The sequence below is a fragment of the Pseudonaja textilis genome, chromosome 2 (genome assembly GCF_049901715.1).
Source record: "Pseudonaja textilis isolate UNSWEBS1 chromosome 2, rPseTex1.2, whole genome shotgun sequence".
Classification (NCBI taxonomy): Eukaryota; Metazoa; Chordata; class Lepidosauria; order Squamata; family Elapidae; genus Pseudonaja; species Pseudonaja textilis.
The window spans coordinates 225010361-225038360 of record NC_141991.1 but is presented as its reverse complement, the minus strand read 5'-3'; the positions used below and the strand labels follow the sequence as shown (position 1 = coordinate 225038360).

At 37.0% G+C, this 28000-nt stretch overlaps 1 protein-coding gene and 1 long non-coding RNA gene across 5 annotated transcripts in view; one reads left to right on the top strand and one right to left on the bottom strand.

The window, feature by feature from the left end:
- Positions 1 to 27951, top strand: GCNT4 (glucosaminyl (N-acetyl) transferase 4). 2 transcript variants are annotated; one of them, XM_026717972.2, is made up of 3 exons: positions 1 to 465; positions 23888 to 24059; positions 24258 to 27951. In XM_026717972.2, the coding sequence occupies exon 3, from the start codon at positions 24259 to 24261 to the stop codon at positions 25612 to 25614; it is 1356 nt and encodes a 451-aa protein (XP_026573757.1). In that variant the 5' UTR covers positions 1 to 465; positions 23888 to 24059; position 24258; the 3' UTR covers positions 25615 to 27951. The 2 variants fall into 2 exon arrangements, with proteins under 2 accessions (XP_026573757.1, XP_087783308.1); XM_087927182.1 differs by having other exon boundaries at positions 1 to 470.
- Positions 5751 to 28000, bottom strand: part of LOC148127390 (uncharacterized) — a 28483-nt gene continuing 6233 nt past the window's right edge. Inside the window, exons 2-3 of one of the 3 annotated variants that reach the window (XR_015742323.1) lie at positions 25863 to 26020; positions 5751 to 6081 (exon numbers count right to left, since the gene is read on the bottom strand). This is a non-coding gene — a long non-coding RNA (uncharacterized LOC148127390). Of the gene's footprint in view, positions 6082 to 24299; positions 24437 to 25862; positions 26021 to 28000 lie in introns of those variants that run through there. The other 2 variants (XR_015742325.1, XR_015742324.1) reach the window with 2 other exon arrangements.

Sequence of the window (28000 nt, the reverse complement as noted above, 5' to 3'; positions counted from 1 at the left end):
GGCTGCTGCCGGAGACGGCCCGGGACGGAGTGGGAAAATGTGCCGCTGCAGTTTGCGCTCCTCCCTTTCGGGTGTTGAGGCGCTACTGCCGCGCCTCCTCCTCCTCCTCCGCCGCCCGCGTCACGGAAGCTTCACTTGCAGCCGCAAACTGTTCCTTCGCGCTTCCTTTCTCGGAGGTACCGACGCGGGGCGAAAAAGCAGGAGGGGGGGAACCGGCCACGTGAGCGCGGCCAGGCCAGGTGGGGAGGGGGTAGGACGCCCTGCTTGCTCCCTCTCTCGGCGCGACCGCAGCCAGGTTGGGACCCGCCTCGGCCCGCGAGTTCACTTTTCAGAGAAGCAAAGAACTTTCCATCTGCCTGTGTCTTCGCTCCGGTGGACCGAGAGAAAACGAGAGGAGCCCGTTCACTTTAGAAACCAAGGCTGACCAGCCTTGAATGCCTGCTTGGGAAGATTTTCCTCCGGACGGTAATGTAAATGCTTTCCATCCGATTCTCTCCCACCTCAGTTTGGAATTGGCTTGGCTTTTGCTCTCCAGCACTTGGTTGGGAAACTCAGGCAAGTTCTTGAGAGCTTCCTGTGATTGCATGTGACTGACCATTTCCCGGATTTAATTTTAGCACTGCTGTAGGACTTTTGCAAGATTCTTGCCCTTTTTTTTTTTTAACAATGCAAAATATTAAGTTTGTTTCATTTCTGGGAGCCAGTTTGTACAGCAAGCTAAGCTATTAGCCATGATTACCAACTACTTGGGATAAGCCATCACTTTAGAATAGTCTGTAAATCAGATCTTCATATTCAGGGGTGCTGTGTTGTTTTTTTTAAAAAAGCTTTGCATGTATAGCACGTAGGATTCCTCAGCCAGCATACAAGTTCAGCTTGTTGCTGCATATGAGCATGCCCTCTTCTCATGTAGTCTTTGAAGTGTTCTCCTAACGTACAGTGGTAATTACCTTGCAGGGCGTGTTAAGGGTATTGAGTTCTGATGATGTTTTGTCCACAGAAATAATCATTTGAGGAAGTTGTCCAGGGTGTAATCATATTTAGGCTGCTGACAAAGGTGTGAAACCTGGATTGTAAAAATGCAGGGGATGACTAGAGGGCAGTAAAAAGTTGAGGGTTTTCTATATCTCTTTGCTTCATCTAGCACAGGGGTGGGCAAACTTTTTGGCTCAGGGGCCTCATTGACTTTTAAAATTTGACAGACGGGCCGCCACCTGGTGTCAAAATGCCTGTCATTACAAGTCAAAATCAAATGAATGCAATCATTCAATCATTCACATCAAGCCTTAATTCTGTACCAATCTTCGGCGGGCCGGATTAAAAAGACCAACGGGCCGGATGTGGCCCCCGGGCCGTAGTTTGCCCACCCCTGATCTAGCAGTTGCCTCAATTTTTGCAACATTCTAATTGACTTAATAGCACTTAGACTTATATACCACTTCACAGTGCTTTACAGCCCCTCTTCAAGCGGTTTACAGAGTCAGCATATTGCCCCCAACAATCTGAGTCCTCATTTTACCCACCTCGGAAGGATGGAAGGCTGAGTCAACCCTGAGTCTGGTGAGATTTGAATTGCCAAATTGCTATCAGTCAGAAGAAGTACACATTGGCTGTGTACATAAGGAGTACAGGAACAGTGTTCTGTATGCAGTGCTAGGCCAATGCGTGCACCCAATTAGTTAAAATAATACATTTATATCGCTAATTAAATTAATATAAAGGAAGTATATAGGATTTGCCCAGTTCTGGATTTTATGCTTTGGAACAGGGTCAGAAAAGGAAGATTAAAGGGCAAGTCTTACGTTGAGGGAGTGAAGATGCTGTGCATATTTAGCCTTCAATAGATTGTTAGGAGAATATGATGGTGTTCTACAAATCCTACAACGATGTCTCATTGAAGAAGAACAGAACCTCCTCTCCGCAGGTTTTGAAATGATGGATTTAAGTTACAGGAAAGCACTTATATGTATATTTTATACTTTACAGAGTATAAAGTGGTGGCTCTTGAAGTATATATGATCTGAATAACGATAATGAGAAATCAGTGGAATAGCATTTTATTTTGATTATCCTAGATACTACTAAATATTATTATGTTTGTCTGGAAACTGGGTTTTTTTTTGAAGGAGAAATAAACCACCCAATGTTTTCCAACAATGCTTTATGAAAGAAAGTAAAAGGATAAAATCAACTACAGGTAATCCTTGACTTATAAAACTCATAGTTTTAAATTTCTAGGAACTCATATCTCCAACAACCTTACTTGATTGGTCCACACTATGGCCACTGCAAAGAAGGCCCAACAGCGTCTGCACTTTCTTTTTCTTTTTTTAATTTTTTTTTATTGGTTTTTAAAACGAACATAGACAAACAAAACATAAAAACATCAAGCCATCTTCCCTATATATACATACAGTGTGCCGGTTGGTTTACCAATTGTTTTGTGCTTCGATTTCATAGTGTTCAATTACAATTACATTGTACATATTCTCATATTTTCAATCAAGTATTAAATACATTAATATCATTGTTAATCATTTGACTATACTTTTATTCATTCATGTTTTATGAAATAATCATATTAACTTAAATTGTTTTATGATAGTTCGTATTATCATCTCAAATCTATCCTATGATCATTTTGTAGATATAATAAGAAAAGAATACCTCTTTATATATTTATTATTTTCTAAGAAACTACATAATTCATTACCATGTTTTATTGTCTAACCATTGATAGAATAGATCCCAAATTTTATAAAATTGTTTATCATCTTGTTCTCTGATTTCAAATGTCAATCTACTCATTTCAGCACATTCCAATATTTTCTTAATGATTTCCTCCGGTGATGGTATTTTCTCATTTTTCCAATTTCTGGCAAATACAATCCTAGCCGCTGTTAATACATTTACAATCAGGTATTTCAATTCTTTACTATATATTTCAGGTAAAATTCCCAATAAAAATATCTCTGGTTTCAAATCTATATGCTTTTTTGTCATTTTTTCCAACCATGTGTGGATTTTAGTCCAATATTTTTTAGCATCCGCATGAGTCCACCACATATGTTAATTATGAGCCAGGTATCTGATGACATTTCCAACATTTTTCAGATTTGTTCTTGAACATTCTTGCTATTCTTGTCAGGGGAAAATGCCACCTGTAAAACATCTTATACAGATTTTCTTTATATGCTGTTGACATTGTCATTTTATAATTTTGAGACCACAATTTTTGCCATTTCTCTAGATCAATCCCATATCCAAAATTCTTCCCCCAAGCAATCATTGTTTCTTTAACTTGTTCTTCTTCTAGTTTAATTTCTAATAAATATCCATACAATTTTTTAATCACCTTTTCATCAGTACCTGTCAAAATCTTATCTAAATCAGTCGATTTATCAATGAAACCTTCTGCTTTAGTCTTTATCATACCTTGAATGTATTTGCGCATATGAAAACCAATTCATCTTTATACCTTGTTCCTCTAGTTATTATATAGAATTAAGTTCACCCTTTTCATTCAATATTTCACCATATCTAACTGTTCCTCTTTATATATTATAGGATAAGAAAATGCTTCAATAGTCGATAGCCAGACTGGAATTTTCAAATAACATTGTCTTTTAGTCTTCTCCCAGTTTAACCACAGAGACTCCCATATATAATGAGATATTAAAAAAGATAACTAAAAGGGAGTCTCTAGCCTAAAATATTATAAAATCAAAAAGAGGAGAAAGAATAAGTGGAAGAAGAAAAAAAAACAGTCCAGTTTCAAAATATAAAATTGTATGTAGAAAATCCAGCAATAAGAAAAAAAAATAAAAATATTACTTTGACATTCCTGTTTAAAATCGCTGCTTAATCACTTCTGTCAAAACTTTTACAGATTCTTTCTTTTCCTTAGGATGTCCTTTCAAATCTAAAAATAACGAAAAATTTCTCACCAAACCAGCACACTTTCTCTTTCCATTCTTTTTCGTTTCAGAGCTGTCCCAACTTCAGCAGCTTTAATGGTTGCCTCTTTGCCACTAGCAAAAAGAGCTTCTCTTGGATCAACCAGGGACTTTGTGGTATCCCTGGGATTGACAGGATGCGCTCTTTGCATTCACCGTCTCTTCGGGACGGTTTGGATCCAAATGGACTGTCCAGGAGCAAAGATATTGGCAGCGATCTCCAAGATCTCATGCCGTATCGTCGCGACACCAGCTCCACAAAATAGAGCCTCTCCCACTATATATCAATGGAGACTGTGTGAAAAGAGTTCATAGTTTTAAATTTCTAGGAACTCATATTTCCAACAACCTTACTTGGTTGGTCCACACTATGGCCACTGCAAAGAAAGTGCCAACAGCACCTGCACTTTCTGAGGCTGCTGAAAAAGAGTGGTCTGGGTAAGAAGTTGATGGTTACTTTTTACCATCGAGAGCATTTTGGCATACTGTGTAATGGTGTGGTATGGTGGATGCTCTGTAAGTGGATAAGAAGATGCTCCAGAGAGTTATAAACACAGCACAAAAAATCATCGGTTGCTTTCTTTCTTCTTTGGAAGAGACTGCGAAGACCAGACTCCTCTCTAGAACACTAAAAATCTCCACAGACCGTTCTAATCCTGGACATTCATATTTTGAACTGTTATCATCAGGGAGGCGTTATAGGTGTCTTAAAATGAGGACTAATAGACTGAGAAAAAGTATCTTTTCCAAGGCAATAATTGTCTTGAATCAAACAATGCACATGTGATTTAGCCCTCCGTATATTGTGGCATTTTTAAACTATCTAACTTACTATATGTTTTAGATATGTTTTAGACTAGGTTTTTAATTATTATTTTAATTATTTTAATTTTTAAATACTCTGTAGTGTGATTGTGATGTGTTTGGGACACTGTGCTGGAGTAGCTTTCAAATTTCATTGTATTTGTAGAATGCAATGACAATAAAAGTATTCTATTCTATTCTGTTCTGTTCTGTTCTGTTCTATTCTATTCTACTTACAACCATAATTTGGCCCAAAATTTCTGTTGCTAAGTGAAGCATTTGTTAAATTAGTTTTGTCCCATTTTAAGACCTTTCTTATCACAGTTCTTAAGTGAATCACTGCAGTTGTTAAGTTATGGTTGTTGAGTGAATCTGGCCTCCCCGTTGACTTTGCTTGTGAGAAAGTTGCAAAAGACCATGGGGATGCTACAATAGCCGTAAGCGTGAAAAATGGTCATAAGTCATTTTTTCAGTGCCTTTGTAACTTTGAAAGGTCACTAAATGAACCGTTGTAAGTCAAGAACTACCTGTAATAGAATTTCAGTGCTGAAGCCACATTTGCTGAGAACTCAATTAGAGGGTCTGCCTTAGAATTAAGATCCAATATATCTGAATGATATCAAATTGAGAAAAGCCACTGTAGCAATATATACACATTAAGGCTGTGCAGTGCTTCAGAAATAATTTGGAAAAGATGATTTGGAACTTGTGTGAAAATGAGCATAATGTTTTCCTGAAGTTTTGGAAGGCGGATGCAGTCTGTCTTTTTTCCTAGGATTGCTTGGCTGCCCTTTGTACCTGCTATGTGGTTATGTGTTCTCATGCTGTAAAGCATTTCTCAGAAAAGAAAAATGACATACTGAGCCTGGTAATAATGAATGTAAGTTTGATTCTGAGAGGAGATAGATAAAACTAAAAATTAGCTAGATATTGTAGGAGGAGAGCTGAGTTAGTCTTTGTTGGAAAAAAATCAGAGCAGTCTGGTACGCCTTTTTCAACTAACAATGTTTTATTAATAGGCATAAGCTTTTGTGAACTGCAGCTCACATAATCAAGTATGTAGTATATCTAGAGTGATGTGGAATTTAAATAAAGATGAGAGAGGAAGAGCAAAAGTAAGAACACAGTTTGTTTATACAGGTTACATGTGAAATAGGGTACAAGTATCCTATCAAGTAACTTTGTGTTTGTTGAGACTTTCCAAGATGGGCTGAATATGATGGTGTATTTGAGCAGCAGTTTCTCACTCAGTGGTAGTGTTCTATTTTCCAAAACAGTCAAGAGATAATCCAGGTAATTTTTAGATTTTCAAAGGAGATACCTGGAAGACAAATATTTGGAAAATGGGATTAAACAATGAACAATAAAATTATTCCTTAGTGTAAATGATAGATGAATTAATTGCTTTTACAAATTTGTAATGAGTAATCAATTCAAAATAACCAAAGCAACTAGATAAAATTAATTTTACATAATTAAAATATAAAAACATTACAACCTAATAAAGTACAACCAGTTCAATTAAACAAGAAATCCATGTTTTATGTAGATTACTATGAAAAAATGCAATGATATAAAGAATCCATAAGCAATAAAGTATTAGTTAAGGATAGGATTTTATAGTATTGCCCTGGCCAGGGTAAAACCTCTTTGACGGAAATAAATATGTTCTTAAATATGTTGAAATCATATTGAAATGTCTGAAAAGTATTTGGGAGCTGGCACCATAGTCCCTAGAGATAAGCAGGCCATATGCTGATATACACCGCTTCTTTCTTAATCCCTTCACACAAACATCAAGCCAGAACTGTAAAGATTTGCATGATGGCCAAATCCAGATTTCTGGTTTATTGCTATCAAAAGTGAGAATTTATGCCCGTTCCTGTCTTATATGATTAATTTGATTAGGAATAATATACGGGAGTCAAAGATCAGATATCCTGTAATTCAAAAGAGAGGAGGGAGGAGATGGCTGTCTGTCCAGCCCCAGTGTGGTTTGTTTAATTTTGGTTTATTGTGATATGTGAACTCATTCACTTTTACTTTCTGACTGTAGTTCATGGCTTGGTAGTATGTGAAATGGGCACACTGTGACTGATTGTCCTGACTGAACAATGATTAAGCAAGCTATGAATTTTGTATGAACACAGTCACTGACATAGAAGTTCTGCAAGGAGGTTTAATGATTTTCAGTTTCCTTAAAATTGCTTTTATGTTATTCATAATTTAGTTACTGAGCGTGGTTAAATAGGATGATTTTTGTATTTGCAAATCATTGTAGTATGTGGCCTTTGTCTATTAAGAGTAAGTTGCAGTTTATAATATAGAATTAGTTTTTGTAGAAATAGACTAGATTGTACTTGTGCTAGTTACATCATCACTGTAGATATCACAAATGCTATGATTATGTGCCATCAAGCCAGTGTTGACTCTTAGTGATCACATAGATTTTCTTTGTGATGATCTGTCCCTACTCTGATCTTTCAGATATTGCAGTGGTCCTCATATCACAAGTGTAACAATCCATCTTGCTGCTGGTCGGTCTCTTCTCTTTCCTTCCACATTTCCCAGGATTACAGCCTTCTCCAGAGACCTAGGTCTTCACATAATATGTCCAAAATAGGATAATTTGAGCCTGGTCATTTGCACCTTGAATGAACCCCAGATAGATTTGCTGTATCATCTATTTCTCTTCTCCGATGTCCAAGTTCAACATCAGTACTGCTTCTGTCCTGTTTTTTCAAAGTCCAACTCTGCTTCCATGGAGTGTCATAGGAAATACCGTTGCTTCCATAATTCTGATTTTTTTTTTGTAGATAGAGACATATCACAGTATCTGAATCCAAGGCCTTCATGATTTCTGTACCAACTCCTACTCGATTACTTGTTTCTTTATTGTCAGCGATTGATCCTAAAGGGCAGAAATTATTCACTGCTTCAATGTCAGTTCCAAAACTAATGGTTCTACATGTTATCATTTGTCTGGTTTTGTTTATATTTAATTTTAGTCCCATGTTTTTCACTGTGCTTCTTAACTTTTATTTCTAGACTCAAAATCATTATTTATTTATTTTTCATCTCAGATGAAAGTGACTCTGTGCAGCATACCACGCTTAATTTAAAAAAAAAACCTTAAAAACAGTCACCTTTAAAAAAAAAAAAGACTTTTAAAAAGGTACACAAAAGAAGAGAGGATGACAATCAGGAGGCTGTGAGTTCGATCCCAGGTAGAGGCTAACATTTGGAATAGATTCTCCTGCTCGAGCAGGGGGGTTGGACTAGATGACCTTCAAGGTCCCTTCCAACTCTGTTATTCTATGAAATATTAACTCCAGTAAGGGTGCCATCACGGAATCTCTCCCCTCCCCTGGGGCTCTCAGGCCTGACAACACAGCCAGATCTTGAGCGAATTGCAAAACGTTGAGAGGGATGGACCAAATCTCACTTCCAGGCGGAGAAGATTCCAGAAGGCCACAAAACAACAGAGCAGGCCTGCCTAAACTGCTACTATCTAGATCCTGACAAAATGCTTGCAGTATTCATTTTTTTAAAATTTACTGCCACTTCACTTAATTAAAAAGATATTTGATTCTCTCCCACTTCCCTCTTTTTTCTTTTCAGTGACTACATGCACATAGAGCTCTTTTGGCTAATCTAGTACAAGACTTTGTATTCAGCTAAGCCAGGTTAAAACACAGTTTATCTTAATTACAGTTCGTTGAGCAAGCCATAGCAGCCTTTCTCGCACATAAATAAATAGTAACATTCACAACATGCAAGGCTACGATGTTGTTTGGCTAGTATGTAGCTTAATATGTTTTTGGAATCTAGCCAACCACTGGCGCATTCGGTTCTATTTGCATCTAGTGAGTTAAGTGTAAAACAGTAGCAGCATAAAATCTGCTGTCCCTATTGCCAGTCCCTACTCTGCCTTTTTTTTTTAAATCACTGTTAATGGCATTGTTCTGGTCTGTAAATATTCCACTCATTATATTCAAGGTGACCTGTTTTCTCCGCTGGCTTTGCCAACTTCCAGCCAACAGGAGAAGCAGCCACCAATGACAAAACACAGCATAATAATGTAGGTCTGACTTAGGGAATCTATCTGGCTTTAGGTGTCCCCACCCTATAATCAACCTGGCATTGTTATTTGTGGGAAATTTGAAAGGCCATCATGTTCCAAGAGTATCCCCCAGGCCACATGCCCCATAAAGAGGACGTACTTCAGGTCTCTTCTCTGAAACAATGTCCCCTTGTGATGACTCTTCACGCAGCCCCTGTTCTTGGTAGTGATCTAACTCCCACCCTACACCCCCCCCCCCAGTGGTGGGATTCAATTTTTTTTACTACCGGTTCTGTGGCTGTGACTTGGTGGGAATGGCATGACTTGGTGGGTGTGGTGTGGCTTGGTGGGAGTGGCTTGGTGGACGTGGCAGGGGAAAGATACTGCAAAATCCCCATTCCCTCCCCATCCCATTAACCTGCTTTCCAGCTCCGTTCTCCTGTGCAGGGCAATCAAAGAAGACCCAATCGATCAGCTGGGACTCAGGTGGCAGGAATAGATGGAAGCGGGGCCAGTCAGGGGTGGTATTTGCCGGTTCTCCAAACTATTCAAAATTTCTGCTACCGGTTCTCTGTCAGAACCTGCTGAATGCCACCTCTGCCACCCCCACCCCAATGTACAGCTGGCCCTGATACTACAGGTCTTTCAAAAGCCAGCAAGCCTGGCTTTTTTGCAGAATGCTTGGCTCAGCAAAAATAATTACATACTGTGAATTAATTTACATTGGAAAAGTGAAATTAAATTTGAATGCTTATTCATATATTTTTTTCTTAAAACAAATCCAGGTATTAAAATGAGCTTATTGACTAAGTTTACATGCATTCTAACTGTATATTTGAAATACAATTGGGACAATTTGGAAGAAAATGTTTTTGCTTATAGCGTTTTGTAATGTTATTCTTTGTATTCCTTTAAACAATATCCTGTTTTTAAATAATGCAATATTAAATTAGAACCACCAGTTTTCAAATAGTAGCAATATAACAGTGAAAATGGTGATGCTGAAGTGAATTCTGATCTAAAATCTGTCAGATATGCTCAGAAAGAAGGAAAAGCTAACTTAAACAGCAGGGTTTTGCATTATATGTGGATTAACAAAGAAAAATATGATTCAAAGCATATGTTGATACACACTTTGTTTCTGTTTGCACCTCCTTAAACCAAAGATATATTTTCTCAGGATTGTTCTGAAACACTACAAGTTTGAGAAAAAGTTTTCAAGAGGTTGCCAATGGGTGTGATATGTGTCTCCCCGCCCCCTTCTGAATCATCTTTTCAAACACAGATCATTACATAACTTCTTGAATAAAGGAATCCAGCCTTTCCCAATATCTATTAATCCCATCAACATAATCTAATGATGAGCTGACAAGCTGAAATTTCAAGTAAACATATGTGTCAGTTGACACACCTAGTCTAGATATTTGTTTTTTAAAACATATAAAGTATACATGATATGCAAACTTTAACCACATAACATTTTTAGAAGTCAGTTCAGACAAAATAGAAGCTATAAATGGCAGAACCTTCGGTATGTGCTCTTTTAGTTAGAGCTAATAAACATTTACAACACTCAGTCATTATAAATCTGTTTATTTACAAGAACAGTTTAAACATGTACCTTCATGCTCTATTAAATGTACTGGGACATATTGCCTAGTAAATGTGGTTTGGATTGTGGTTTCTTTGACATAGTTCCAAGTTTCATAATCCATTTATACGTATGAATTAGAATTAATGTTCTGCTCAATAACAGAGTATGTTCTAAATGCATAAACGCTAACAAGTTGTGTAATAGACTTGTTTAAGTATAAGATTGTTCTTCATGTATACAAGAAACAGATTGAACCTAGGGTGAATACAGTGCTCGTGGATCACAGCTCTGGGCCTTCTCTTAGAAAATATTAAGGAACTCCAACATAAAATGTGCTGAAATACAATCCTGAAACAATGCACCATTAATGTTTCATTTGATTGCAGAAGTGTGGACCAGGCAAAAAAAAATAGACATGGAGGAAATATAATAAAATACAGTACTATACTAAAAAATAATAGGAAACATTTGAAATAACAGCAGCTATCAAAAAAATCAAAGAATTTGAGTGGCCTATCTTGGAATTCAAGGGTTTAACATGAAACACAAGGAAAAAAGACAGCAGCAAAGGATTTTGTGCAGAATCTTTGATAATGACAAAGAGCATAAAGATTGAAAGAGGAAGTTACTCTTATTAACTATGTACAGGTAGTCCTCGACTTACAACAGTTCATTTAGTGACTGTTCAAAGTTACAACACTGAAAAAGTAAGTTGTGACTGTTTTTCACACTTATGACCATTAACATCCTCATGTCATGATCATGTGATCAAAATTCAGATGCTTTGCAACTGATTCATACTTACGACAGCTCCAATGTCCTGGAGTCACAGGATCCCCTTTTGCGACCTTCTGACAAGCAAAATCAATGGGGAAGCCAGTTTCACTTAATAACAGTGTTGCTAACTTAAGATCTGCAGTGATTCACTTAACAACTGTGGCAAGAAAAGTCATAAAATGGGGTAAAACTCAATACACGTCTCACTTAGCAGCATAAATTTTGGGCTCAATTGTGGTCATAAGTCGAGGACTTCCTGTATTATTATCAGTATGACTTAGTTTTTATTTTGATCTGTCTCTTGTGATCAGGATTGTCCTGAAGAAAATTTAAAAGTCTGAACCTTTAAATCTATTCTACATGAAAGTACGTATTCTTAGTTGTAAATAGATTAAACTTTGATTACTTGGTTGCACTGTTCATTTCAAAGGACAGCTGTATTACAAAGACCAGACAAAGTTATAAATGATCAGCTCTGTATGACAAGAATTGTGGGAGCTTCTCTTGAATGAAATGGTTGGCATATTTTGTATTATAACAACTCTGTCAGTTCTGAATAGCAAGATTTAGCATCTAGAACAATTGTAGGAAAATATTGCTTCCTGCTATAGCAGCTTCAAATTCAGAATGTAAATACTTCATTACTGTAAGTAAACATGTCCTCTTATGCTACCACCGTAGTTTGTTAACTCTCTTTTTCTGAGTTATCTACATTGCATGAAGTTGTACTCAAATTGTGGATCTATGACAGCTGTTATTTTAAGCTGCTGTTACAAAGATTGGGTGTATATCTGTAATCAGTCTTTTAAGTTATTAAACAACATTGTTGCCTTTATTTTAATTAAAGTATGGACATAGTGGACATGGTTTAAACACAGTAAAATTATAATGTAACATTTAAAATTGTATATGAGGTTGAGCGTACACACACTTTTATAGGATATGTTTGGATGACATGTGAAATCATAGGTAAAGTTGATCCATTAGAGCAGAGGTGTCAAACTCGCAGCATCACATCACATGATGTATTATGACTTTTTTCCCCTTCGCTAAACCGGGGATGGGTGTGGCCAGCACGTAATGCATCCAGTCCGCGGACCGTGAGTTTGACACCCTGCTTCTCTTTCAAGTGTTGCCTTCAAGATATGCTGAGCACTATTAAGCAAGAACATCCTGGTGGCCTGTTTTCCAGCCGCGTTGTTGAGGGGTGTATGTGTGTATTAGTGGGGGGAGTTTATTATGTTTTCTAAATGCAGCCACAAAGAAAATATATTTTCTTTCTGGTCGACATCATTTTAACATTGCAGCTGTACTTAAAAATATGCTTAAACATATTTATCTAAATTTAAAAACTGTTTGAAGTTGAAATGTTAGGCTGTCCTAAATCTGGAAAGTAAATTATAATTCTGCTTATTACTGTGGATATTCACTAATTGGCTGGAAGAGATGGTGATGATTTAAAAAGAAGAATATTTATTGTGGTTTATTTGTTATTGTTTGGGTATGAGATAAATATTTTGGTTTAAAATACGTATTTATAGAATAGCATGAATCAGTAGATACCATAGAAATTTTTTTCCCCATAGAATCATTGTTATAATATTCCACTATATATTTAGCAACTGAACAGGCACAAAGAGTGTTCCCCATCATTTCAATGGGTAAATAATTTAGTATAAACAAAGGGTTACATGGATATAGGTTTTCATGATCATAGTAGCAATATAGTGTAGCAAATATTTTGCATGTATGTATGCGTGTACGTGAAACATGATAGAAACTGGAAACCACCCTCTTTTTGCTAATTGATAGTCACAACTTTCATCTCCAGGCATGTTTTCTCCATCAACTGAAAAAGCCAGGTGGTTTAGCAAGATTTATTTGCTTGCCGTAAGCCATATACAATGAAGATAAATACAGGGCATTTGAAATGAATTGTGGCTCAATAGCTTTGTAAATTAAATCCTGGTTATTCAAACAGCTGTCTTAAAAGGTCTGTTCCTTAATTCTGTTGTTTATATCACAAAGTTCTGTTTCGTTTCTTCAAGTCTATAGCTGCCCATCGCAAACAAGAGGCTCTAGTCTAGGCGATGAACAATCATAAAACAATTAGAAACATTTACAGGGTAGTACAAAATTAAATATATATGGCAGCTGAGAAAAAATATCAAGGTGAATGTTTATATGTTCATATACTTATATAATATTATTTATAATGAATATGAATAGTATGAAGTTGTATTACACAATGTTTATTATTTTGTGTTATATTACACAAAATAATAACAAAGTTAAGTTTATGCTACCTCTCCCATGAAAGCCAAATCTGGCTCTTGGTTCTGCCTCAGCTTACCTTCCCAATAAGCAACTGAGTCGGAAGATCATTTAAAAGCAGTTTATTAGGGTACCCTGATAATGTGGGATCTCTCTATGAAAAGGGAGAACCTCAAGGCCCATCTTACATTCCTTTTTATAGCTAACACAACAAAGGAAATGCAAGAGGAAAGTTGATCGGACAGAATAAAAGTAACCTCCCCTTTGCACAGGATATCAGTTACATAAGGGAGGTACTAATAGCACTCTATAAAGCCTTAGTAAGATCACACCTAGAGTACTGCATCCAGTTTTGGTCAGCACATTATCAAAAAGATGTTGAGACTCTAGAAAAAGTACAGAGAAGAGCAACCAGGATGATTAGGGGACTGGAGACTAAAACATATGAACAGTTACAGGAACTGGGCTTGGCTAGTCTAGTAAAGAGAAGGACAAGGGGAGACATGATAGCGATCTTCCAATATTTGAGGGGCTGCCACAGAGAGGAAGGGGTCAAGCTATTTTCTAAAGCGCCTGTAGGCAGACAAGGAATAATGGATGGAAACTGAACAAGGGGAGATTTAACCAGGAAATAAGGAGAAACTTTCTGACAGAACATTCAACCAATGGAACAGCTTGCCCTCGGAAGTTGTGGGAGCACCACCAGTTGAGACTTTCAAGAAGAGATTGGACTGCCATTTACCAGAAATGGTGTAGGGTCTCCCCCTTGGGCAGGGGCTTGGACTAGATGACCTACAAGGTCCCTTCCAACTCTGATTATGTTACATATTTGTATCCCATAATATCACACACGTTCATTAAAATGATGTCTGACATCAGAAGGGGCGTAATTGTAAGGGGGAAAGGTTGTTTAGAGTTCATGAAAGAGATAAGCCAGACTCCAAATTGTACTAACAAATATTTCTTATCTGGAGGTAGTCTCCAGCTTGATTTCTGTTTAGGAATGTTAAAAGCTAATAAATCTGAACATCATTTTAAAAGAGAGAAAATAAATCAAATTAAAATACAAGGTAACTATGTTAGTTAAAATAACAAAACCCATGTTATTTGACATTCACCCATGATACTCACACATTTCTTGTTTAATTCTTGGAAGAGCTTAGATAGGAAAGCAAGAATGAAATTGTAAATATTTTAAAATATCTTAACCTCTTTTTCTTTTTCTCTTAACAGAGAGAAATGTTGTCTTTCTCCTTCATGTAAGATAGCTACATATTTGATAAAGCACTGTTAATTAGAGATATCCGACAATAATATAATATGCTGATATAATCCACTAAACCAGATGGTGACTGCACAATTTCCTGTAATACATTAAAAAAAGTGGAGGAAAGGGTAAAGAAAACTCCAAATGATATTTAAAAATCTGAATCTAAAACTTGATGAAATGTATACTATTTCATATTTTATTTCCATTTCACATTTCCATTTTATCTTTTAATGTATTAATGTATATGCATTAATGTATACGAAGTACTATGGCAGAGATTGTTTTGTGTACATTTGTATAATATAATCAATCTTTTAAGTTATTAAACAACATTATTGCCTTTATTTGAATTAAAGTATGGAGATACTGTACGTTTTAAATACAGTAATGTTGTAATATACATTTTAAAATTATATATGAGATTGAGTGTACACACCCTTCTATAGGATATGTTTAGATGACATGTGAAGTCATAGGCAAAACTAGAGTCATGTGCTGGCTTGCTTTTCTCTTAAAAATGTCAATTTTTATTCTTTCTTAGATTGTGATTTAAAAAAAAGCATTCTTCCTTTTTTTGTGGAGGTTCTATTGATTTTTTTCTTCTAAGCATAAACGTTCTTATACGGGTTATTTTAGTGTATTTAAGCATTTTTTTTCATTTTTTGTAATTCGTAAATAAAATTAAAACATATTTTAAACAATTTATACTTCATAGCTTGGATACCTTACTGTATAATAAACAAAGAATTAAAACTATTATTTTTGTCTTTGGAGAAGAACTTTTGGACATTTTTCCAGGTTTTTTTTTTTCTCCAAAATCACAGAATCTCAATCCAGTCTGGTAGCACCTTTTCAAATTAATACATTTTATTAAAAGGGATAAGTTTTTATGGCCTACAGATCATACAGCATTAATGCACTCATAGCTTAATAAATAAAATATATATCTTAATAATTTGGGTTATTTTATTCCCCCAAAACAGAACTTAGTTGTATCTCCTAATCCCAGTACTGCTGCATTTCTCAATAGTAGTAAACTGTGTGTTAAAGTGTCTTTAATATCTTAATAGTCTTCCATTCATGGAATAAAAACTTTATGAATCAGATCTTTAGATTTATGCAAACCATAGTGAAATAACAACTGATGTTGCCAATAAATAGCATGATTTAACAAGCACAAATGATGGTCATTTGCAGAGTTGTACTCCATTGTATGTGTAATATTTTAAGTTGAAAGAAACATGTTCCTTACAAGTAAGTTATTCACAGGCAATAAAATGTGGCTATGAGAGATTTATTAGCATGGATGAGGAATACATCAATACTGTAATTAATTTACTCCAATCAATAATTTCAAATTTAGGGGGGGAAATTGAAAAATATTTCTAGTACCAATCACTTCAGTCTGATTCAGATGAAGTGATTAAAATACATTAAGGTTATTTATCACCTCTTGTCCAGAAAAAAATAAAGCATCTTACATTATTCAGCAAATTTCATACTTTTTTTGAGAATATAAAAGAACAGATGGATATATTTTTTTAAAAAAAGCAAATTTGTAGCTTAAAAGTATGCATGTCTTCTAAGAAACAAGGACTATGTTTACTGGTGGTGACCTCTGAATAAAAAGTGCAGAATTGGAATTTAGTTTTGATTAGACAGGATTGTATGATACTAATAATTAAAACATACCAAATAGGGGCTACTTGTAAGTAAAATATTTTTAGGGTCTGTTTAAACTCTACAAGCAATGACAGAAAGTAACAGTGGGGCAACCACTGAAAAGCCTCTGTCCATGGAGGCAGACACCATAAAATTTAACATTTCGACGATATTGTGGGAAATAGAATAGAATAGAATTCTTTATTGGGCAAGTGTGATTGGACACACAAGGAATTTGTCTTTGGTGCATAGGCTCTCAATGTACATAAAGAAAAAATAAAATACCTTCATCAAGAATCATAAGATACAACAGTGATAATCATAGGTTACTAATAAGCAATCAAATCATACTAGGGAACAAATAAAACAATATAAGTATAAAAATACAAACAATACGGTTATAGTTATAAGTTGGAAGAGATAGGTAATAGGAAGGATGAGAAGAATAATAGTAATACAGTCTTACTAAATAGTTTGATAGTGTTATGGGAATTAGTTGTTTAGAAGAGTGATCACATTTGGGGAAAAACTGCCCTTGTGTCTAGTTGTTCTGATGTGCAGTGCCCTATAGGTCGTTTTGAGGGTAGAAGTTGTAACAATTATGTTCAGGATGCAAGAGGTCTGTAGATATTTTCACAGCCCTCTTTTTGACTCGTGCAGTATACAGTGGAAGGCAGGTTGGTAGCAATTGCTTTTAGCAATTGCAGTTCTAATTATCTGTTGAAGTCTGTGTTTGTCTTGTTTGGTTGCAGAGCCAAACCAGACAGTTACAGTGGTGCAGATGACAGGCTCAATAATTCCTCTGTAGAATTGAATCAGCAGAAGCTCTTTGGGCAGTTTGAGCTTTCTGAGTTGGCGCAGAAAGAACATTCTTTGTTATGATGTTTTTGATATTAGATGTCCATTTTAAATCTTGAGATATGATAGAACCTAGAAACTGGAAGGTCTCTACTGTTGATACTGTGTTGTCTAGAATTGTAAGAGGTGGTAGTATAGGAGGTTTTTTCCTGAAATCTACCACCATTTCTACGGTTTTGAGTGTATTTAGGTCAAAATTGTTCTGGTTGTACAAGGCTAGTTGTTCAACTTCCTATCTGTATGCAGATTCATTGTTGTCTGAATGAGACCAATCACTGTTGTATTAGCTTCAAACTTCAGTATTTTAACAGAGGGATCCTTTGAGATGCAGTCATTGGTATATAGAGAGAAGAGAAGTGGAGAGAGCACACAGCCCTGGGAGGCTTCTGGGCTAATTGTACAGGTATCTGATGTTGCCCAGCTTCACCTGTTGTATGTATGCATGCATGTATGTATGTATGTATTTCACATATAGAATGCCACAAAAATACCTCACTTCATTCATTACACTACACATCTAGTCTGATAGATCTGTGTTTAAAAGTTTAGTCAGTATGTTAAATAGGAAGTCAGAGGACAGGGCAAAATTGAAAGTTCCAAATTTCAGTTAATAGAGCCAAAATTACAGATAACCAGTAATCCATGACTTATGACCACAATCGAGCCTAAATTTTCTGTTGCTAAACAGAGCATTTGTTAAGTGATTTTTGGTCCACTTTATGACTTTTCTTGCTACATTTGTTAAGTGAATCACTGCAATTGTTACGTTAGTAACACAGTTGTTAAGTGAATTTGGATTCCCCAATGACTTTGCTTGGCAGAAGATTTCAAAAGCTGATCACAGGACATTGCAAACCTCATAAATATGAACCAGTCGCCGAGCACCTGAATCATATGACCATGGGGAAGTGGGAAAACTGGTCATAAGTCACTTTTTTCAGTGCCGTTGTAGCTTTGAATGGTCACTAAATGAACTGTTGTAAGTCGAGGACTACCTGTAGTATATACGTCACATGGGTTGCTTTTCCTTTCCAAAAGTTTACATCTGTGGAGAAAACTCTAATATTTTAAGCTTTTTTATACTGCGTGAAGATTGAGGTCTTTGTTGATAGCATAATTGGAACTGTGACAAAAACAAGACAAAATTTACAAGAGGTGCATGTACTTACAAAATATGAGTGATATGATAGCAGTTGGTAGCATGACTCACTGGTTGCTATAATGATCCTTTCTACCATTTATTCATATAAGAAAACTTTCTAAAAGGCAGGGGAAAATGGAGAAGGAAAATGCCTTCATACTTTCTTACCAATAAGATCTTAGGAATTAAAAAATCATCCTTGTAGAAAATAATGGCAGAAAAGGGAAATTTTCATATAATTCCCTTTAAATGCAGATATTTACCAAAGAAATGTTCTCTGGTTTTGTTATGACCCAGGTGGTCAAGGCAAGGAAAGCCTTTAGAAAGTCCTTTATTGACCCCAAGGAGTTTTCAACTAATGGCCTTCCAATGAGCAGTAAGGCTTCCCCCCATGCTACCCTGGAGGCGCCAACCCTCAGTCCCCCAGACCATATATTACCAGGAAAGTCCACAAGGCAAAGTCCAGGCATAAGACGACGGCAGTCCTTGGGGCAAAGGCAAGGTACAAGGCCGAGGCAGTTCTGAAGGCAAAGCAAAGGGCAAAAGCAATCCACAAGACTACGGCAAGATAAAGGGCAATCCTCAAAGCAAAGGTGAAAAGCAGCCCTCAAAGCAAAGGAAAAAGGCACACATCAAAGCCGGGGGGAGTGTAATCCAAAACAAACAATTGTTCTTGGCAAGACTAACTCCCCATGGCTTATCCTTAAATCACTCCACTCCAGGTATTTCTTGTGAGGAGGGGAGGGGCAACCTTCTCCCACGTCGCCTCCTAGCCATTCCCTGAGCTTGCCTTTGCTCTGCTTTCCTTGCCCTTGGATTGAGTGGAGGAGGCAGTTGTCCCTCACCAGAGGAGATCTGTCGGAGTCGATCTCCTGCTGGAGTCCTGTCAGCATCCGATCCTCCCGTGTCTGTGAAGGCAGGTAGCTCCCCATTTGGTTGATCATCTCCCCCAATGTTTGAGGGGCATGCGACAGCATTGTCCACAGACCCTGGCCTGTTTAAACATGGCAAGGGGGAGTTCCAATTAATGGTCGCCACGATATAAAAAATAGGTTGAGACTAGAGTGCAGAGAAGAGCAACAAAGATAATCAGGGGACTGGAGGCTAAAACATATAAAGAATGTTTTCCGGAATTGGATATGTCTAGTCTAATGAAAAGGGAGACATAATAGCAGTGTTCCGATATCTCAGGGGCTGCCACCTTTGGAGGTGCCTCCAAAACATCTGAGGGCAGGACAAGAAACAATGGGTGGAAACTAATCAAGGAGAGAAGTAACTTAGAACTAAGAAGAAATTTCCTGACTGTTAGAACAATTGATCAGCGGAACAATTTGCCTCCGGAAGTTGTGACTGTTCCAACATTGGAAGTTTTTAAGAAGAGATTGGATATCCATTTGTCTGAAGTGGCGTAGGGTTTCCTGCCTAAGCAAGGAGTTGGACTAGAAGATCTCCAAAGTCCCTTCCAACTCTGTTATTCTGTTCTGTTCTGTTCCGTTCCATTCCATTCCATTCTAATTTCTCTGATGGGGCCATGACAGGTTTCTTAGTTTTAAATAAGTTGACAGAATTAAGCTACTGCAAGTATCCTTTTGGAGGTCCATGATGGTTTGCTATGATATGTTGTAGGCATCTAAAAAATCTGGCTGACTATTAAAAACAATGTCTCAATGAAACATCTGCTCTGTTAGAAGGCAGATGCAAAGGGACCCCTTCTGAGGAACACATCTACAGCAGGGCTGTCAAACTCTCAGCCTGCAGGCCGAATGTGTTACACACTGGCCGTGCCCACGCCCAGTTTAGTGAATGGGAGAAAAGTCTTGATATGTCGCATGATGCCGCGAGTGTGACACCCCTGATCTAAGTATGTTGGCATGTCTTGCTATACTACAAATGTCACAGACACTCTATATGTAAAGGTAGTCCCAACTTATAACCATCACTGAGACTGGTTTCCATCACTAAGCAAGGCAGCTATTAAGTGAATCGTGCCAGTTGTATAACCTGCAGCAATGAAGCCAATCATTGTGGTCATTCAGTGAATCTCGTGATTATTAAGTGAATCTAGCTTCCCAGATTGATTTTGCTTGTTGGAAACCAGCTGGGAAAGTCGCCAATGGCAATGACATGATTCTGGGACACTGCAACTGTCATAAATACATGCCAGTTGCCAAGCACCCAAATTTGGATCACATGACCCTGGGGACATTATGACAGTCATAAGTGTAGTCGTAATGTCAGTGTTTTTCAGCACTGTTGTAACTTTGAAAAGTCCCTAAACAAATAGTTGTAAATTAAGGATTACCTGTAATATATTTTCCAGGCCACCTTAATATATCCTTTCTCCCTTTTTTTACTGTATGTATCCATCCTCTCACTCCTTGTAATGCAGTTAAATATTGTGTGTAGCATGCAGAATGCAACAATAAACAGTGAGGAAGGTCAGGAAAATTGGAAATCTATCACCTCTGTATATAAGTACTTTTATTGCTCTTAATTGCTCTTTGTTATATAGAATATTTTGGTAAAAATCTAAATAGTTATTTCTTAGTAAAGCTAATTTTCTAAATGATAGTCTCTTCTTTGAAAATCAAATAAATATGCAGAGGAAAAAATTGCCTCATTGTTCACATTAAAAACATTGAAGTACTGTAGACACCCAGAATTCCTCAGCCAGCTTTGTTAAGTCTTAAAGTGGCCAAGGTTGTAGACCCCTGCTGTAGAGTAGATCTAGCTAGTATGACCTAGTGGCAGGTTATGAGGGGAGTTGTAATTTAGGAACATCTGAAAGGCCATAATTGTCCTATCAGCTATATCTTATCATCTTTGAATTCTATTCTGATGTCTCTACCTACTTCTAAGGTTAAAATACTCTACCTTGCAGTTAAATCCAGCCTTTTTATGCTTTAAAGGAAGAGGTAACCTCATTTTGCTTTGTTTTCATTATAAACACATGACTGTATTCAACATTTATTTCAGAATCAGTCAAACATTGGTTTACTTTTTATTCATTCATCAGTATATCTGAGTCAAAGTTCTCAGCTTGTTGCAGATTTTGAATAAAGACTGAACAATACTTTCTGAACATTGCTGAACAAGCCATTATACTGCCAATTCCCATGTATGTGTATCCTCTGCTGACAGTGTGTTTTTGAACGGTCTGTTTCAACAAATTAGAGAGGATCTGCTCTGTTGTTTGGGCTTCCTTACTGATAACATTTGCACAGGCACTTAATATACTAGAGGGGGAATATTGGATTGAATTCTGCTATGTGCACATGGTGCTTCTTCCCCCCCCCTTTTTTTAATAAAGTTGTTTCTAAATACAATATAATTGGGACAAGTTTGCCACAACTCTTTTCAACAGCAGTATGTAATATTTTTCACGTCGAAAACTACACTTGTCCTTTGAGTGATATGCCAGACATGAGAAACTGGGGGAAATTAATTTAACCATGTTTAATATGGTTATTTTCCCATGCTTTTAAAAAGTTTTCTTTGCTGAAAACTAAACATTGCAATTCTTGTACAGGCTCTGTTGGTTATATATGAAAGCTTTCTTGGGGTCACAAGTGGATAATATAATCTTTTGTACAAATGTTATAGCCTATATGTATAGCGATGGATTTTCAGAAAATGAAGAGAATGCATTAACACAATTTTAGATTAATTCATACTTAGCTATTATTCTACAAGCATCTTTGTATTAGGCCGTTTTATTCTTCTTAAGCCTTTTTCATAAGAAACAAGGCACCTTGTTAAAATAAAATAGAGGTCATACTAGAATAATTCTAGATCTTTTCTACACTGCCCAGAGTCCCTATCTGAGAGAGGTGGGCGGTTAAGAAATGTGATAAATAAATAAATAAATAAATAAGTATGCACACTAGAATATAGTAGTCCTTAACTTACAACTATTTGTTTAGTGACTAATCAAAATTACAAGGGTATTGAAAAAAGTGGCTTTTGACCGTTTCACACACTTTATGACCATTGCAGCATCCTCATGGTCACAAGATCCAAAATTCAGATGCTTGGCAACTGGTTCATGTTTATGATAGTTGCAATATCCTTGAGTCATACAATCTCCTTTTTCAACCTTCTGAGAGGCAAACTCAATGGGGAAGCCAGATTCACTTAACAACCATGTTACTAATTTAACAACTTCAATGATTTACTTAACAACTGTGGCAAGAAAGGTCATAAAATCTGGGCGAAACTCACTTAATCACTGTCTCACAAATCAAGGAGTACCTATATGTTAATCATTCAAAACTATAACTGATGTAAAGGTAATAATGTTTTCTAGTTGCAATTGTCTTATTCCAGAATGGATTTTTTCCCCCAACATTGCCATGGTACCTAGATGTGTCTCGGAGTGATACATTTAACTCACAATCAGGCATTGTGTTTATGTCATACTACGGTTTGCATTTTTTTCCCCAAAACAATAAACAAAGTTAAATGTTTATTGTTACTAGCAGATCACAAGTAAAGAGAAAGATAATTTTTTAAACCATCCTTCCCCAGTCTAATGCAACATTTGAGACATTTTAGACTGCAATTTACTATCTCTAGCAGCATGGCCAGTAGCTAGGAACAACGGGAGTTATGGGTCATTACAAAGTGCGATTTACACTGTTTATTCTGCAGGATTCAATCTGGTTCAGTCACAAGGAGATTGGATCCTGCAATATTATCCTTGGACATGCCTATTCACCTTCATTTGTGATTATTTATTCTCTTGCTTTCATCCTCTCTTGAGCCATGGTGGCGTAGTAGTGGCTCAGAAGCAGTGAAATGTAGTATTGCAGGCAAATTCTGGCCATAGCCTGGAGTTTGATCCTGACTGCCTCAAAGTTGACTCCACCTTCCCAAGATAAAACGAGGACCCAGATTGTTGGGGGCAATATACTAATATTTGTAAACCAGAAAGTTCTGTAAAGCACTATGGAGTGGTATATGCTAAAGTGCTATTGCTATTCTTTGTCTCACAATAACATCAGAGTCACTGACAGGTTTCAGAGGGTTCCATCCCCATTGATGGACAGGACAGAATGAAAAGCTTGTGTCAACAAGATTCTAGCAATCATCATAAAGTGAATAGCACAGTCCTTATTTTTATTTTATTTATTTTGTATCCTGCCTTTATTATTTTTACAAATAACTCAAGCTAGTGAGCATATCAAGCACACTTTCTTCTTCCCATTTCCCCAACAACAAACTTGTGAGGTAGGTTGGACTGAGAGAGAGAGACTGGCCCAAGGTCCCCCCCCCGCCCCGATGGGTTCCATAGCTAAGGCAGGACTTAAACTCACAGTCTCCTACTTTCCAATCTGGTGCCTTAACCACTGGACCAAACTGGGTCTCTTGACTATCCATCTAACAGTATTTTCTGTAATGTTTTGGGAGGGTTTCTTCCAAAACTGATTTTATGAAACGTTGTATTCTGTAATACAGGCATGCTGAAATCTTTTTTTCACTCTTGTAGGAGCAAATGAGGCATCTTCTGATAGGGAAGAAGAAAAGCCACTTCTGCTGACCGGAATGGAGAAGAGGCAGTTCTGATCAGCAATTCTTAGAGAAAGTATGGCAAGAAAGCAAGTGAAAGAAGTTGGCCAAGGAGATCATAGATGACCCACAATAGATGATCCATTCCTCAGGTAAGACTGCAGAAAATTTTGAATCAAGAAAACAAACCTTTATTAAATCATTTTAAAGGATTTTGCTGGCATTTGTAGGAGAGAAATACAAGGAAATGCATTTATGTTATCACTGAAATAGTTATATTGCTAACTCTTGTATTGTTTATAAACATATTCAATGGTCTTTAATTAGTCTTTGACTCTTTCTTTTCACAGAATGAAGAAACTCAAATGCTTCAATATTTGTCCAATACGACGGCATATTTTAATGCTGGTTTTAACAGTCGTGCTGCTCTTGATGCTCAAAGCTGATTGGATTTTATTCTTTTATAAAGATACGTACTTTGTAGAACCATTTTTAAGTACTTCATCATTTGTGAAAAACAAGTACAGCCCTGTAAAAAAATATGACCCATATAGAATTAATTGTTCTTTCATCTATAACCTAGATCCCATGGAAATTGGAAAGGTCTTAGAGATAAAGAGAAAAAAGATCATTGATTTAGAAGATGAAGATGTTATAGCAATGACCACTAACTGCCAGGAATACCGAACAATTAGAGAATATCACCTAAAGGCCGTTTCTCCAGAAGAGGAAGAATTCCCTTTAGCTTATTCTCTGGTTGTTCACAAAGATGCCATAATGGTCGAGCGGCTCATTCATACAATTTATAGTAGTCAGAATGTCTACTGTATTCATTATGATCAAAAGTCTTCTGACACTTTCAAACAGGCTTTGGAGAATCTGGCCAAATGTTTCTCTAATATATTCATTGCATCCAAATTGGAAGTGGTTGAGTATGCCTATATTTCAAGGCTGCAGGCAGACTTGAATTGTCTATCTGATTTATTGAAATCTGCAGTTCCATGGAAGTATGTAATTAATTTGTGTGGCCAAGATTTTCCCCTGATATCAAACTTTGAACTGGTATATGAACTTAAGAGACTTAATGGAGGTAACATGTTAGAGACTATAAGACCAAGCAGTAGTAAAAAAGAAAGATTTACCTATCACCATGAATTTCAAAAAAGGTATCTTGAATATATGAAGGTGCTTGAGAAAACTAGTATTTTAAAGAGTCCACCTCCACACAATATTGAAATTTTTGTAGGCAGTGCATACTTTGTTTTATGTCGAGCTTTTGTACAATATATTCTTGGCAATTCCCAAGTTCAAGATTTTTTGGAATGGTCAAAGGATACTTATTCACCAGATGAACATTTCTGGGCAACTCTTGTTCGTATGCCTGGAGTACCTGGACAGATTTCAAGAGGAGCTGGAGATATCACAGATCTTCAGAGCAAAACCCGTTTAGTTAAATGGATCTACCATGAGAACTTCCTCTATCCTCCCTGCACTGGTATACATCTTCGCAGTGTGTGCATCTATGGAAGTGCAGAAATAAGATGGCTCCTCAACCATGGGCATTGGTTTGCCAATAAATTTGACTCAAAAGTGGACCCTATTTTAACAAAATGTTTGGCAGAAAAGATTGCACAACAGCAAAACCAATGGGTTGGTTTAGCTTCTGAAAAACGTGTTACTCACAAAATACTTACGGGTGTCATCTAATAGTATAGAATAGTTATGAGTCGATTATGTGGTATTTTTAAAATGAGGAATTGCTCACTCACAGTTATGATGGTAACAGAAAAGTACTTTTATGACTCATTCTCATATTTATGACCTTTGCAGGTCTTTAGTGTAAAGCAAAGTAAAGCTGAAGTAAGATCACGAGCCCAAGTGCCGTTTCACTAGGGATGCCTTCATGTAAGAACCAAGTTTCCAATCCCAGTTGCGGTTAGTAAACAAGCACTTACCTGTACAACTTCAGTAATTAAAAGATTAGTGAGAATGAGCTCATTTATATTTGTTTAAGCCAATGGTTCTCAAGCTTAACTTCTCCCATTTACTTCATATGTTTTCCCTTTAACCAGCATAGATTGTTCTTGCGTTCAGCTTGGATGTTAGTCCAAAACTAAAAGAAGAAAAGAAGCAAGAACAATATTGCTCTAACTTTTAAAGCCAAGTGCAGGGAAACATTAAGACAAAGCAGTAATCACTTGGGCCAGTCACTCCCTCTCAGTCCAAGCCACCTCACACGATTGTTATGGGGAAAATAGAAAGAAGTAACATTAGGTATTTTTGCCACCTTGGGTTACTTATAAAGTAATAAAGGCAGGTTAAAAATCTAATAGGCAAATAATAATAAACAGATTAGAACTGGGGTCCCCAAACTTGGCAATTTTAAAACTTGTTGACTTCAACTCCCAGAATTCTGGGAGTTGAAGTTCACAAGACTTAAAGTTTTCAAGTTTGGAGACCTCTGAATTAGAACGAAAGGCAGATTGCAAAGTGCAGGTCAGGCACTAGAAGGGCAGATGGTTCTGTGCAAACCTGATGTTCAGGTTCTCCTGAAGTCCAACCCACAATGGGAATGAAGGGCATCATCCTATGACTGAAAGTTGTGGCTGCAACATCTTCACTTACCCAATAGGTCCTTGGCAAGTGCCAGATGCAGACTGCATTAAGACCAAGGTTACGAACTCAGCTTTGTAGATCATTAGCATGCCCATTATTGTGTTGGGAGAAGATGGAAAACACTACCTGAAATTGGAATAGCTGAAGACAAATTTAGGTTGCCTTCCTCGGCAACTGGGGATAAGACAGAGGTTGTATCATGAGGCCACATCCTCTAAAACAGGGGTCGCCAACCTTTTGGACCTCAGGGACCACCAAACTCATAATTTTAGATCCCAGGGGCCACTAACCAGTTCTGTGGGCATGGCCTAATTTGTGGGTGTGGCTTGGCGGTCATGTGACTGGCTGGGCATGGTTTGTATGTAAATATTATAAATATTTATATAAATATTGGATTTTTTATTTAAAAAAGGGCAACTTTTACCCAAAATCGGACAAAGCAGGCAGGCAGATTGAGTTGCTCACAGAATCACAGATTCATTCAGAAATCTATTTATCTGCCATTGGCTAGCTCAATCTGTCACATAAGATTTGCTTGCAAGCAAACTCACAAAATTAACTCACAACACGCCATGCATGTAAATATTGAATTTTTTATTTAAAAAAGAGCAACTTTTACCCAAAATCAGGCAAATTGAGTTGCTCACAGAATCATTCAGTGATCTATCTATCTGCCATCAGCTAGCTCAGTCTCTCAAATTTGCTTGCCATGAGTCTGCACTGAATTTGCTTACAAGCAAACCTTCAGTCCTAAGGGAAGCAGAGCCGAAGATCTAAAGACTAGCTAGAAATCAAGGAATCCAACCATTTCCTGCTTCCTAGCTAATCTAAATCTCCCAGCACAGCAGAACAGATGATGGTCGGAAAAAGGAAAAATAGAAATTTAGCAGGCAAGTTTACCAGATAAGGAATGAGTGAGCGGGGAGGGTTCCTGTGGGCCATGTGGGCGGTGCAGCCTTGTGCTTCTGCACAGCCTGGATTAATTGCTTTGGGGGTGCTCTGGGGGCGAGATTTCTCTGTGGCCCACCAAAATTTTGCCACGGCCCACTGGTTGGCAACCACTGCTCTAAAAAATGGACAGTAGGTTAACTTTGTGCCAAAGTGAGCAGGAAGAAAGGATAAGACCCCCAAAATGCCATGAAATATTCAATGCTTTGAAAAAGTGTTCTGATGGTTGATGTTCAATGCTCCCTCAGGTTTTGGCTGATGTGGAGTTTTTATCTGCACAAACTCTTGTCCCTTATTAATTTTTCATTCTTTCTCCAGCCCCAGAACTGTCTACACTTTTCAAACCTCTGGTTTACCTCATACATTTTTTATCAGATTTTATTTATACTATTGCTTATTGTCTTGTTTACAAAAACTGAGTTTGAAGTTTGGTATAATCATGGGTTAAATCTATGCAAAATGAATGAAAACTCTACCAAATCTATATGCAATTATGAGGTGTATTATATATATTTAAGTATGTATGTAC